General features: G+C 43.2%; 1 protein-coding gene across 5 annotated transcripts in view; it reads left to right on the top strand.

The window, feature by feature from the left end:
• The window catches only part of LOC137423459 (myocardin-related transcription factor A), a 175,704-nt gene that overhangs the window by 73,860 nt on the left and 87,782 nt on the right, over positions 1 to 14,062 (top strand). For 2 of the 5 annotated variants that reach the window (XM_078774199.1, XM_068110656.2), the window contains exon 1: positions 5,688 to 6,071. The exons of the other annotated variants lie outside the window; for them this stretch is intronic. In XM_078774199.1, the coding sequence (XP_078630325.1) occupies positions 5,951 to 6,071 (121 nt within the window). In that variant the 5' untranslated portion in view covers positions 5,688 to 5,950. Of the gene's footprint in view, positions 1 to 5,687; positions 6,072 to 14,062 lie in introns of those variants that run through there. 5 annotated transcript variants of the gene reach the window in all.

Genomic DNA, 14,062 nt, shown 5'->3' with positions numbered 1-14,062 from the left:
AACGGATTTGACCAGACGCCACCAGGATTTGGAGGAAGGAGACAGGTTTGAGAGTTCATTCTTGAGTGAGGAGAGATAGTGCTTCCTGGCACTCCTGAGGGTAGACACACACTTGTTCCGAGCTTGGTGGAAGGAACTGAGATTGCCTTAATAAAATTGAGTCTTAATAAAACCTTTTTTGCTGATATCAATCAATTAATCACTTGCCACTTTTTATGGAGAAGCAAAATCTCCAAGTGCTTTAAAAATGGGAAAGAAACAAGATGTCTGTGATCACAAAGCGATCACCAAGGGTAAGCCTCCCCCCATTGGTGGAGGTTTACCTGTGTTGGTCCATGATCCAATGATGGCCATTTTTCAGACCACCAAATGGCCTTGACCATCAATAGTCAATTAAGAAAGCATGTTCTCATGTACAATCTATCCATAAAACTCAACATCATGAAAATCGGAGGAAAATTATTCAAGTTATGATCAAAAAGGTTTTTTTGTTAATTAGGTCACATTCCAAAAAAATGTCAAGGACACTAATTGAATATCAGGTGCACAACTTCAGTGCAAGTACACTATTATGATGCAAGAACATCTTGGAATGCCAAGCGGTCTTTGCGATTCCACTTGGCAAAATAGAGGGGTCAATATATGGTTGAACCCCCAAAAAATTGATACAAAAGGTTTTTCAATGGATTCTGGTACCATTGGGCATGCTAAATAACATACTAAAAATCTAGTAACATCTGACCTCCGGAAAGGGGTCATTTTCAAGATGGCGTCCAAGATGGCCGCCGGGAGCTTAAAATGGCCATATCTCAATTATTATTCAACCTAGAAAGGTGGTTTTGGTGTCTAACCCTAGGTTTTAGGGCCCAAGGAATCCAATTGAATCAATAAAATTACCATCAGTTAATTATTTATTGACAGGTCCAAGATGGCATCCCAAGGTGACATCCTGATCCACTAAAATGGCTCTGTCGAATAGAAGTCAACCTAGAGAGATTTTTTCAGTGTGTATACCTAGGTTTAAGGCACCCAGGAAATCATCAAAATTACTTAAATAAGCACAAAGTAATCAGGTAATCCAGTAAGCCAGGTTTACCAGCCCATTAGGCATTTGTTGTCTTATACAGTTAGTCGCTATTCATCGTCATCCTCCGACTCACCAGCTAATGAACCAAGTGTGTGTTTCAGATCAGAGCCATTTTAGTGGATCAGGATGTCACCTTGGGATGCCATCTTGGACTTGTCAATAAATAATTAACTGATGGTAATTTTATTGATTCAATTGGATTCCTTGGGCCCTAAAACCTAGGGTTAGACACCAAAACCACCTTTCTAGGTTGAATAATAATTGAGATATGGCCATTTTAAGCTCCCGGCGGCCATCTTGGACGCCATCTTGAAAATGACCCCTTTCCGGAAGTCAGATTTTACTAGATTTTTAGTATGTTATTTAGCATGCCCAATGGTACCAGACTCCATTGAAAAACCTTTTGTATCAATTTTTTGGGGGTTAGGTGAGTTTTTTTCGTATATTGACCCCTCTAAAACGACAGAGTGATGACAAAATAAAATAAAAATTCAGACCTTAATTGGGTTTTAGTGAAAAATGCTGAAATGTCTACAATTGTGTCATGACCTTAAATTTAAGTGAAGAATAATGTCAATGCCACATACTTTGTATTCCCATTATTGATACGAAATGTAATTCCAAACGTCCTTTGAAATTGGCAGAAAAAAAGGGAAGAGAATCCTAAATGGTGGTTTAGTACTCCAAGGGGTATAAGACCTTGACCTTTAACCATGAGGGGTATGATGTACACTAATTTTAAATGTGCCTTGCCTTAATCTATCTAAAGAGGACTATTTCTTTCCGGTTGGATAAACTTTAGTCGAGTTGTGGTGAAAAATGTTAAAATGACTATAATTAGGTCATGACGTTAAAATTAGGTGAAAGGTCAACAAACAGGTCAACCCCACGTACTTTCTATTGACATCATTGATGCAAAATGTAATTCCAAAAGTCCCACCCAACTCCGAGATACAGTGAGGAAATTGATACAGTTTGGAAATTTGGAGTGAATACTGTATACAGTATATAGTTTTTTGGGAAATTTTGAGTGTATATATTTATTTTTTTTTGAAATTTTGAGTGTATATATAGTTTTTTGGGGGAAATTTGGAGTGTATATATGATTTTTTGGGAAATTTGGAGTGTGTATTTGATTTTTTTTTTGGGAAATTTCGAGTGTGTATATATATATATAATATATATATACAATATACAATTTTTGGAAATTTGGAGTGATATATATAATATATATATACACTCCAAATTTCCATATATATATATATATATATATATATATATATATATATATATATATATATATATATATATATATATATATATATATATATATATACAGACTTGGCATTTAATATGGAATTTTTTTTTTGTGGGGGTGAACTTACTTTTCAAGATGACCTAGAACCAAAAGTTCATTGGAATTATGTTGAAATTATTCTAGATTTTGTTACTGTGACCTTCAAAAGAAACAAAAACCACATTTGACATTTCGAAGCAAATAAATTGATCCTTGAAAGTGATGTAAACTGATATCGAACTCAATTCACAGACAGTACTGTGTTAAACTTCTGTGCGTTTTCCAGAAGTATCTCTTTATTTTGCACATTAGCCAAATTTTTTTTTAACAAAAACAAAAGTTAAATTACGACTGGGATTACGGACAGTAAAATTACAGTTCAGTACTTCGTGTAACCCCCACGAGCATTCAGGAGAGCACGTACATGTTGAGGCATGCTGTTCACGAGATTTGCCAAGGTTTGGACAGGAATCGCTTGCCATGCAGTTACAATAGCCTGCTGCAATTCACGCACAGAGGCAGGCTGCTGGTCCAAGTTGTCGATTTGACGTGTTAATTCTGCCCACAAGTTCTCTATCGGATTCATATCCGGGGACATGGCAGGCCACTCCATATGCTCTACACCACGGTCAGCAAGAAAGTGTTGGATCATGCGATCACGATGAGGCCATGCATTGTCATCTTGGAAGACAAAGTTTCCTCGAAAGGCTGCACGAGCAAATGGAAGCAATGTTTCTTCCAGAATGGCCCGTGCTTGAACTGGTTCAGGTTTCCATTCAGAACAACCAGGTCAGTTTTGCCCCCTGCATGAAAAGCAGCCCAAACGGTCACCCCACCACCTCCAGCTTGGACTCATGGCACTACACAATTTTCGTTGTAGGCTTCATGCAATTGTCTGTGCACTTGGACGCGGCCATCTTGACGATAGACCAGAAATCTAGACTCGTCACTGAAGATCACGTGATTCCAGTGTCATGGCTGCCATTGACGGTGCTCTCTGGCCCACTGTAATTGGCGCTGGCGGTGTTGTCTGGTCAGACGTGGCTTTCTCAGGGGACGCCTGGCACGATAGCCTGCTTGAACCAGTCATTGGTTGACTAGCCTTCTGGATACAGGCACATTTGTCAGTTGCTGCCACTCAGCCCTAAGCCGATTAGCTGACTTGGTACAGCCATTGCGGACTAACCGGTGCAGCTGACGATCATCCCTCCTTGTGGTTCTGCGGGGATGTCCTGGCCTCGGTATTGGAGTAGGGACACCCCTCTGAGCATTTCGTTTCAGGATATTTGACACCTGACCTTGAGTGATGCCATACTGCCAAGCAATAGCACGCTGTTTCATGCCGGAATTTCGTAGAGCCACCACTAAATGACAAACAGCATTGTCAAGTTGACGGACCATCTCCAGGGGAAGCGGCAATAACGTTTCTAGACGTGCAGCAGTTGTTTTCCACTAATACAGAACGCAACAACCCTTATATACCCGATTGTGAAGCCAATCGTCAAATGTACCTGTTCGTACATTTTGTCACGCCACCTGTGATATAATCCTGTTATTGACTTCTTGCTGCGACAGACAATCAGTGACATGGTTCTTTTAACAAAGAAATCACTGAAGCGTAAAATAAACTCACCAGATTGATATACCGAGTTCAGAAAGTAAACCCAAGTCAAGAAAAAAAATAAATTCCATATTAAATGCCAAGTCTGTATAATCGGGAGATTAAATCAGACGCGGACGTAGCTTCAGGACGTCGATCTTTAATTTTCGACAAGCTTTCGACCAACAAAGGTCTTCTTCTTAGTCTACAGAAACAATAGGCATGTATATCAGACAAGTATGTATAGTTATATGTGTGTAAGATGTGTGATATGTGTAGAAAATGCATACAAAAGGAAGAGCCACGCTAAAGCTCACTCACCGTCCCCAAGTTCAACGGAAGTGAAGCGCAGCTTACAGTTACCGTTCGCGTTACAGTTCGGTGCACGTGCATATACAAATATAGAGATACATACATACATAAACACACAAGCAATTATATTCATATACCATTTATATTCATATAATATATTTATATATTTATTTATATATTTATATAAATGACATATAAAGGTAGAATGAAAGAATGAGTGAATGAATGAGTGAGTGAATGAATGAATGAATGGGTTACGGTTAATGATTTGATTGGGTTGATGTAGGAACATTCTTTAATCATCAAAATTTATGCCATTGTATGCCATTTGGCATATGGCCATTTATGCTAACGTTGAAGCTGAAGGGAAAGGTGTATGCTGCATGTGTGAGAAGTGTTATGATTTATGGGAGCGAGACATGGGTAATGAACGTAGAGCAGCAACGAAGGTTGGAAAGGGTGGAAATGCGAATGGTTCGACGGATGTGCGGAGTATCGTTGAGAGAGAGGAAGACAAATTATGAATTGCGAAAGATGATGGGAATAGAGCCTGTGATTGATGCTGTGAAGAGGAACAGGTTGAGATGGTTTGGTCAAGTGTTGAGGAAGGATGAAAGTGACTGGTTGAGAAGAGTGATGGAAATGGAAGCATAGAAGGAAGTAGAGGACGGGAAAGACCGAGAAAGACTTGGCTAAAGATGGTGGAAGAAGAAATGCGGGCAAGGGGGTTAACAAGGAGAGATGCAGAAAATAGAGCAAAATGGAGAAGATTGTCATGGGGACCGCAAGGCTAACCCCCGCTCTAGCAGGGAACATGGCCTTTAAAATGCATGTTGTTGTTGTTGTTGGTAGCATCTTGTTGTTGTTGTATACAATTTTTGGAAATTTGGAGTGTATTAAAGTTTTTTTTTGCAAATGGTGATTTAATACTACTTGGGGGTCTCAGTCCGTGGTACCATTAAAAATTGGGTACACTAATTGTAGAAGAAACCCGACAAGAGTAATACACCCTTTCCCTGCATGCTGCAAGGATTAGGAGAGGCTTAAAAAAAGAAACAGCAATACTGTGTTGTGTTTTGGGAGTTCTAATGAATTGAGATACGAAGCAGCAAAGCCTGATCAACCTGAGCTGCCGTGATTCAAACGTTATGAGAGCATGAAGCAAGTTTTCGTATTAATGAAACCTTATTTAAACACGAGTAGGGCACGTTAATGAGCAATGTTGTGCAAATGGTAGGAATATCGATTTTAATGTGGAGTTTAGGGAAAAAAAATATTAATGTGGAATTGAGGAAAAAATATGGGTCAAGAGTAACAGGAATGCATTATTCAAATTGTAAAACCGTTGGAATGATCAGAACTCAGAATAGAGGGACAAGGAGGAGGAGGAGGGACGTGGGAAGTGGGAGGCAGGAGCAGGAGCGAGGGCGGGATTGTTTCCGGCGTTCACCCCCTCGCCGGAGCTCAGAGATGAGGTAGAGAGAGCTACCGAGCTAGTTTCCAGGCCAGGGAGACCCGCGCTTCTGCTCGCCGAGCCAGGGAGACACGGGGTCGCACTCCGGGCCCGTCTCGGATCGCCTCTCCGAGTTCCGACGCAGGGTGTGGCGGTGCTCCACCGGGTGATGAGACACGCAGCGTCTTCCTCGATTTCGCCATGATTGACAGCAGCCGGCGTGTGGGCCGGGACGGGTCACCGCGGGCCTGGGACAAAACCGGTGCGGTGTTGAACTGCGAGGACGACGACCCGGACGCGATGTGCCGCAGCCTCAAGGAAGGTGTGTGTGCGCGCCCGGGAACCCGTGTAGGCCGCAAGGCGCGCCTTTGTTTTTAAAAGCGTCAAAGCTGCTTCGTCTCGATGAGTTGGGCGTCTTATTCAAAGTGCGAGCATGTACGAAGTGCGCACGGCTTGGGCCGTGCGTTCGGGGGGGAATGGACTTGTTCCACGCGCTTGAGAGGGAGAGCCGGCGGGCTGCACCATTCGAGCTTATAATGGCGGGGAATCTGCATTCGCTTGCGGCTTTCGCGGCACACCTTGCTGGCTCGTGGCTGCCGATGACGGTGTGCACGGGATAGTTGTTGCATCGCGAAGTCGGTAGTTTTGTTCTTCGGGAATAAAAAGCAACAACAGTGCTTAGTAAACGAGTGCAGGTCATGGTCACCTTCGATCGAGGAAAGTGTACGGACATCCGTTGTGTTTATTCGTCCGTCGTGTTTACTTTAGAGGAAATGGCTTTTCCACTGTGAACGGCCAACGTCGTCTCCAAACTGTTGTTGTGGTTGTTAGAGTAGGATACAGTTTGAAAGAAGTGGTTGATAGAAAGGCACGATGTGGTGTTTAAGCCACCGCACCTTTGGCTCACCGATCGAACTCACCTTTATCCTACAGTTCAAACTCACCTTGATCGTACACATTGAACTCACGTTTATCCTACAGTTCAAACTCACCTTTATCCTACAGATCGAACTCACCTTGATCGTACACATTGAACTCACCTTTATCCTACAGTTCAAACTCACCTTGATCGTACACATTGAACTCACCTTTATCCTACAGTTCGAACTCACCTTGATCGTACACATTGAACTCACCTTTATCCTACAGTTCAAACTCACCTTTATCCTACAGATCGAACTCACCTTTATCCTACAGTTCAAACTCACCTTGATCGTACACATTGTACTCACCTTTATCCTACAGTTCAAACTCACCTTGATCATACACATTGTACTCACCTTTATCCTACAGATCTAACTCACTTTTATATTACAGATGCAACTCACCTTTATCCTACAGATTTAACTCACCTTTATCCGACAGTTCAAACTCACTGTGATCGTACACATTGAACTCACCTTTATCCTGCAGATCTAACTCACCTTTATCCTACAGTTCAAACTCACCTTGATCATACACATTGAACTCACCTTTATCCTACATATCTAACTCACTTTTATATTACAGTTGTAACTTACCTTTATCCTACAGATCGAACTCACCTTTATCCTGCAGATCTAACTCACCTTTATCCTACAGATGCAACTCACCTTTATCCTACAGATGCATCTCACCTTTATCGGACAGATCTAACTCACCTTTATCCTACAGATCTAACTCACCTTTATCCTACAGATGCATCTCACCTTTATCGGACAGATCTAACTCACCTTTATCCTACAGATGTAACTCACCTTTATCCTACAGATGTAACTCACCTTTATCCTACAGATGCATCTCACCTTTATCGGACAGATCTAACTCACCTTTATCCTACAGATCTAACTCACCTTTATCCTACAGATGCATCTCACCTTTATCGGACAGATCTAACTCACCTTTATCCTACAGATCTAACTCACCATTATCCTACAGTTCAAACTCACCTTGATCGTACACGTTGAACTCACCTTGATCGTACACATTGAACTCACTTTTGATGTAACCTACCTTTATACTACAGATTGAACTCACCCTTATCCTGCAGTTCAAACTCACCTTCATCCTCCACATGAAGTTCACCTTTATTATCCACATCAAACTCACCTTTATTCACTTAACATGAGTTCAGGCCTTTTTGAATATACTGGAGTAAGCTGCTAAATTTGCTTGAAGCGAACCCACCTTTAACTTTTTCACAGATCGACGTACCTGCAAGATGTCAAAATGTATACCTTATTTTAACTCGAGTTTAACCGCCACCAACCCACCAACTCCCACTTTGTTGTGGTCCCAACCACATTCGAGTGCTTTTGTTGTTCGTCCCCCTTTTACCCTTCCCACAACCGATGCCTTCCCTCCTTTTATCATCTCTTCTGGAGGCACTTTCATCATACAGTGTCGTTGTCCACCTCTTTCCGAAAGGAGAGAGTATGCGGTCGTGTGTCTATTGGGCGTTGGTTCATTGTTCATTGCTTGTCTGGATGGCAGGTTGAACCCATTTGAGAGTAATACACGTTTTGTACTCACTTTATGACTTTCACAGGAGGGTTTTGATGGGCAATTGCCACTTACTACTTGCTGTATTGTGTTCGTCTTTCCTTTTGCACACCATTTCCTGCTTTTGAAGGAAAATCCTTTTCTGAATGCAGCCAATGGGCTCGGTACCTATGAAATGGGGAATACTGTATTTGAATGCTGAGTCTTGGGTAAATGTAGTGATGGTGATGTTTCTCAGTGTCTACCTGGCCATTTTTTTTTTTTTTTTTTTACCTGGCCATTATTGCTCCGCTTACACATACCACATGCGAGGTTCGTTTGTTTTGTACTTTTAAATTGTGCCTTGAGATCTGCCTTTTTACCCTGGAAACGTGAAGTGAAAAGTGGGGTTAAGCAATTGGTTCACTTTATCTGTCTGTCTGCAAATGTCAGCAGTTTAGCAGTCCTCTGAATGCGTCCCGATCACACAGGTGCAGAGCAGTACTTGGACAAAATATTACAGCATTTTACATCGTCTCGACCAATCAAATTCGCCCCTCGCAGGCCCCGCCCATGTGCTTTTCTCTTGAGATTGCACGATGTGCTATGCACCCTCCACTTTATTACTCCGAATATTTTCCTCCTTTACTTTTCGACTTCTCATGGAAAAGTTTGTGTATACGTCATGTGCAGGACAAGCACTGGGAGAGGTCTTTACATGGATTATGCGGCCAATAATAAACTAGAATGGTAATCTGTAGAGCGCAAACCTCCGCCAGGCTGAACAGTTTACGTTTTCTGTCCCACTGATGGGCCGGATCTGGATTCGGACCTGAACCAAAATCATTTACAAAGTTTATTCATCGCTCATCCACAACGTTTTGAGATGTCGTGCTATATATATTGTTTTGGCCCTGTCACTCATTGGTGAAGTGCTCACAACAGCCTGGTGTTGGGCTAGCGGCTAGGGTGCCAGCTTAGGATCCCAGGATCCTGGGTTCGAATCCCGGTCGATCGCTGAATTAACGCCAGGGGGTTGACTCAGCCTGTCATCCTTCCGAGGTCGGCTAATTGAGTACCAGTTCACTGGTAATTCCCTGCTTGTCGTAAAAAGGCGACAAAAAGGGTTGGCGGCAGGAAGGGCATCCGGCCGTAAAACATTGCTTCAAAAAGGGGACCAAAAAAAACAACAACAACCACGGTCCCCGAAAAAGGCCAACCCCCGCTTTGCGGGGAAAAATGGCCTCTAAATGTGGTTATTATTTTTTTTACTCATTGGTGAAGTATCATTTTGAAAATTCTCTGATCCAGATCTGGATTTGAATCTTCACCAAAACTGAATCGGTTCTTCCAAGTCACATACCCAACATGGACACCAAACTGCGTCCGAATCGGTGCACAACCTTTTGAGATATCCTGTTCACAAACAAACAAACAAACAGACAGACAAACAGACAGTGGTGAAAACATAACCTCCGTCCACCTTCGATGGAAGAGGAAACAAAGGCCAAATCAATCGAGGAGGTGGAATTTGAACCCAGCAAATGGGGGCTTCAAACAGGCCGACTCGAGTTTCTCTTCGCTTTGATGGTTTGGGGGTGGAAAGGGGGCAGGGGACTTCATTGTTCCTTTTGGTACTCTTAACTTGTCATTCGATTTAAGCTGTTTAAAAAGATTATGATAAAAAGAAAAGGCAACGTGTTGCCAAATCTTCCAAAAAGGTGAAGTGTCATTTCATCTAAAGTTTTCCTCCTTCATTTGTCCCGCCGTGCAACTCGAACCTCCGCTAAGCAGAGGTGGTGGAAATTGTTTTAGTTCGGTTTTCATCTCGGACCTAATTTTTTTAATGTAGTTTTCATTCTTTCCGCCAATCCGCACCGTTGGGTGTTCACTGTTGCTGGGTGTTCATTCTTTCCGCGAATTCACTCGTTTGCATGTTCTTGGTGTTGGGGCCGAACCATAGGCTGTTCACAACCATATTGGTGGTCATTTGGAAGTGATTGTGTTTGAAAGTTGCATTGAACCGAGCGACATGTAACGGTTGATAAAATGTAAAACTGATCCATTTATTAGGATTCTACAATACCTGCTCATCCTTGATTTATCTTGCAGAAGCTATTTCAATCCGTCTCAGTGCTGTCAGCTGTTGCAGACAAATATCGGAAATTGCGGCCAGGCCACAGAGGAACCAGCTGGATAGAAGTTCTCCGTAGTATAGTAACTTTATTTGCTGGAAACTTTTTGCTGTACTGGGCAAGAGTCACTAAAACAGAATGGGACAGCTGCCGGGTTATCAGAAGTGTTTTGGATCTGGGCTCCCGCAGGTATGTCACCCCTGTCGTGCAGGACAGTGACCGCAGTAGCCATTTGACATGACCAAAACTGCTTTTTATTTTGTCGGTGCATGTTGTTTTGGTGACATTGCTGATATGGGCATTCAGATATGGCCGTGAGCATGTGTTGAACAAAGATTGGTGTTCTGGCTAGGCCACGGTGCCTGCCCTTTTCCTGTTTGCCATGCCTTTGCATCTGCTTCAACCAGACGGTTCTTCGCTAATTAGGTTTCACTCACTGAAACGACAGAGCCATTTGCTCTGACATTTAACCTAGTTACCACTTCCCGTATCACCTTGCTACTTTGTACTTTCGGCAGCCATTTTGGATGGAACGTGTCACTCGCTGGTGAGAACGGCAGTTGCCTGTTTTTTGTTATTACAGTACAGTGAATGACACTTCACCTTTGCTCTGTCGTCATGATAATGAGAGGCATGTTATACGAGAGCTGTTTGGGCATGTGGTGAATTGTCGAAATAAATGCCGTACAAGTTGTTCTTGGTGGCCATTGTGCTTATACACGCATATACCTGTTAGTTTTGAAGGTCGTGACTTGTACCTTCCTGTGTTCTTGGAATGTCGCTCACTTATGATGGCACTTTTAAAATAGTTCTTTACTCTTCCTGGCACCTGAGGTTTATCCCTGGCAGCTTGTGGGTTTAGTTGTACACCGTTCCATATAGTTTCATCGCCAGTTGCTTAATCATTTGTGAATCACTCTACTTGCCTACCTTTGGGCAATGCCGCAACCGAAAAATAAACTTTCAAGTAATACTTTTTTTTAGTTATTTGTCCGGAGCGAATAATTTAATATCCAAACGTAAAAATAAACTTCGTTTAGTGATAACAAAGCAGGAGCTTTTCAAAAATTTGTTATTTTATCAAATGTCACATGGATGGACGATAATTAACTTTTACGTAGTATTTGAATTATATTGAAGACAAATAAGAACAAAACACATCAGAGTTGCTCTTACAACATTTATTTTACTACTAAGTATTTCAAAATAATTTCAGTGAAAAGCAACTGCCGCATAAAAAGGCAGGATGAACATTTAATAGGGTTGGCCTATTAGTGTTCCCATCTGAACAGATTGCTCATGATGTGGGGAACCCAAGTTGATATCTCAGATACCATATGTATTTGTATGTCACTGCCTCTCCTCCCCTCTCTTTCCCCCTCCTCTCCTTTCCTCCCCCTCCTCCCCTTTTCTCCCTCTTCTCTGCTTTCCTCCCCCTTCTCCCCTTTCCTCCCCCTTCTCCCCTTTCCTCCCCTTTCCTCCCCCTTCTCCCCTTTCCTCCCCCTCCTCCCCTTTCCTCCCCATCCTCTCATCCACTCTCATCCACTCTCATCCCCTCTCATCCCCTCTCATCCCCTCTCTTGCCCTCTCTTCCCCTCTCCTCCCCTCTTTCTTCCTTTCCTCCCCCTCTCCTCCACTCTCCTCCACTCTTCCTCCCCTCTCCTCCACTCTTCCTCCCCTCTCCTCCCCTCTCCTCCCCTCTCCTCCCCTCTCCTCCCCTCTCCTCCACTCTCCTCCACTCTCCCCCTTTCCTCCCTCTCCTCCCCCTTTCCTCCCCTCTTTCCTCCCCTCTTTCCCCCTCTTCCTCCCTTTCCTCCCCCTCTCCTCCACTCTCCTTCCCCTCTCCTTCCTTCTTCTCCCCTCTTTCCCCCCTTCTCCTCCCCTCTCCCCCCCCCACCTTCTCCCCCCCCATTCCTCCCACCTTCTCCCCTTTCCCCTCCCCTCTCCTCCACTCTTCCAGTGGAGGCTGGAGTTCCCCAAGGCAGTGTTTTGGGCCCAGTCTTGTTCCTCACCAATATAAATGCCCTGGAAACCCCTCTCTTCCTTTTTAGTAGATGACTCCACATTGTGTTATACTGTACTCTATACTTCTGGAAGGCAGACAGCAGCTATCTCTCTCTGTTGATCTGGATTAGATGCTGGTCTGATAAATGCAACATATCCTTCAATCCTGGAAAATATCACATTCTCACCCTTATCACTCAGAAAGGATCATCAAATAACCCACTTATATATTTCCTTTGTCCTCCACTGAAAGGAGTTCAGCATCTTGAACTTTAAGGCCTCACCAACAGACATTATATTTCCTGGGTTGATCACATAGCAAAGCTGGCCTCCAAAGCCAGCCGCAGACTGGGCATACTCTTTCAATCCAAGTCTTTCCTTGGAAAATCAGAGCTACTTACAGTCTACTACAAGGCCTTTGTCCATAGCTCAATGGAATATTGCTCTCTGCTATGGGCGGCACCCCAGCATTCTGTTGAATCTAAAGCTCTTAAAACGATTAGAATCTCCCGTGATGAAGCTGAAGTACAAGGTTTGTTGCTTTCAAATCGCAGGCAGGACGATACTTTGTTTTTATCGCTTCTCCTCCAATATTGCTTCCTCTATCACTCATTCCTCCCTATTTACTCCAGGATGCAGGACTTCTTCCAGCAACCTCTTCCTGGTTAAACTTACAAAATCCAGGCTGACTGCACACCTCAACTATTTTGTTCTTTGCTTCTCCCATCTATGGAACCACCTTCCAGAGGCTATGTCTCGTTCTACCCTCTTGAGCTTCAAACAAGCAGTGCACCACCATCTGTTGTGATCCCCAATTCTGTCTCATGATATATATTACTCCCATTAACCTTTCCTAACCCAACCATCTTCAGTGTTTCCTCGTCCTCTGTTCTTTCCTCTTGTCCTATTTGTTCATTCCCTTTAAGTTTGTCTCGCTGACGGTTCTACCTTCCTCTTCCAAGAGCCCATGTCGCAAACTCACTCTGTTTCTCTGAAAGAACCATGTGGCAAACCTTCCTATTTACTACTGACTGAACATACACCTTGATGAAGTTCACTCTCAAATATTTTGGCCTCACCATGAACCATGATCTCTTTTGGGAAAATCACAAAATCCAAGTTGGCCTCCAAAGCCTGTCGCTGACTTGGCATCCCCCATTGTGCCATGTCTATCCTGGCGAAACTGAACTTGTGACAACCCTACTGGACTTCATCTACAGCTCAATGGACTATTGCTCTGCTCCATGGGCTGGTGCCCCAGCATCACTGCATCACGCATGTCTCTTCTGGATTCTGTGGAATCTTAAGTTCTCAATATATTGGGATCTCCTGCGATGGATGAGGCTGAGGATCAAAGTCTGTTGCTCTCACATCAATGGCAGGTTGATTTAGTGTTTTTTAAGGACTTGGTAAAGGACACAAACAACACAGGCACGAATAACTAATGTAACGTGTTAGATAGGGTGGTCTACAAGATATTGCATATATACAGCGGTAAATTTCTGGGTTTTTTTTCCTATGGCCTTTAACCCTAGCTGCACTGAGGATGGAGGGGTGGGAGCCCCCCCTCCTCCCCCTCAAAAATTTCAAACATTTTTTTGCAAACCGCTGGGGATTTCAAATTCTCCTCATGACTTTTTTCTCTAGGGTATTGTGCACATTTTGATACCACATATGTCCAAATCGGACTTAACGTTCAGCTGTCACATGACAA

The sequence above is a fragment of the Myxine glutinosa genome, chromosome 3, assembly GCF_964187855.1.
Source record: "Myxine glutinosa chromosome 3, kmMyxGlut1.1, whole genome shotgun sequence".
Classification (NCBI taxonomy): Eukaryota; Metazoa; Chordata; class Myxini; order Myxiniformes; family Myxinidae; genus Myxine; species Myxine glutinosa.
Note: the sequence above shows the minus strand (reverse complement) of the source record. Positions and strands in the feature narration are given on the sequence as shown.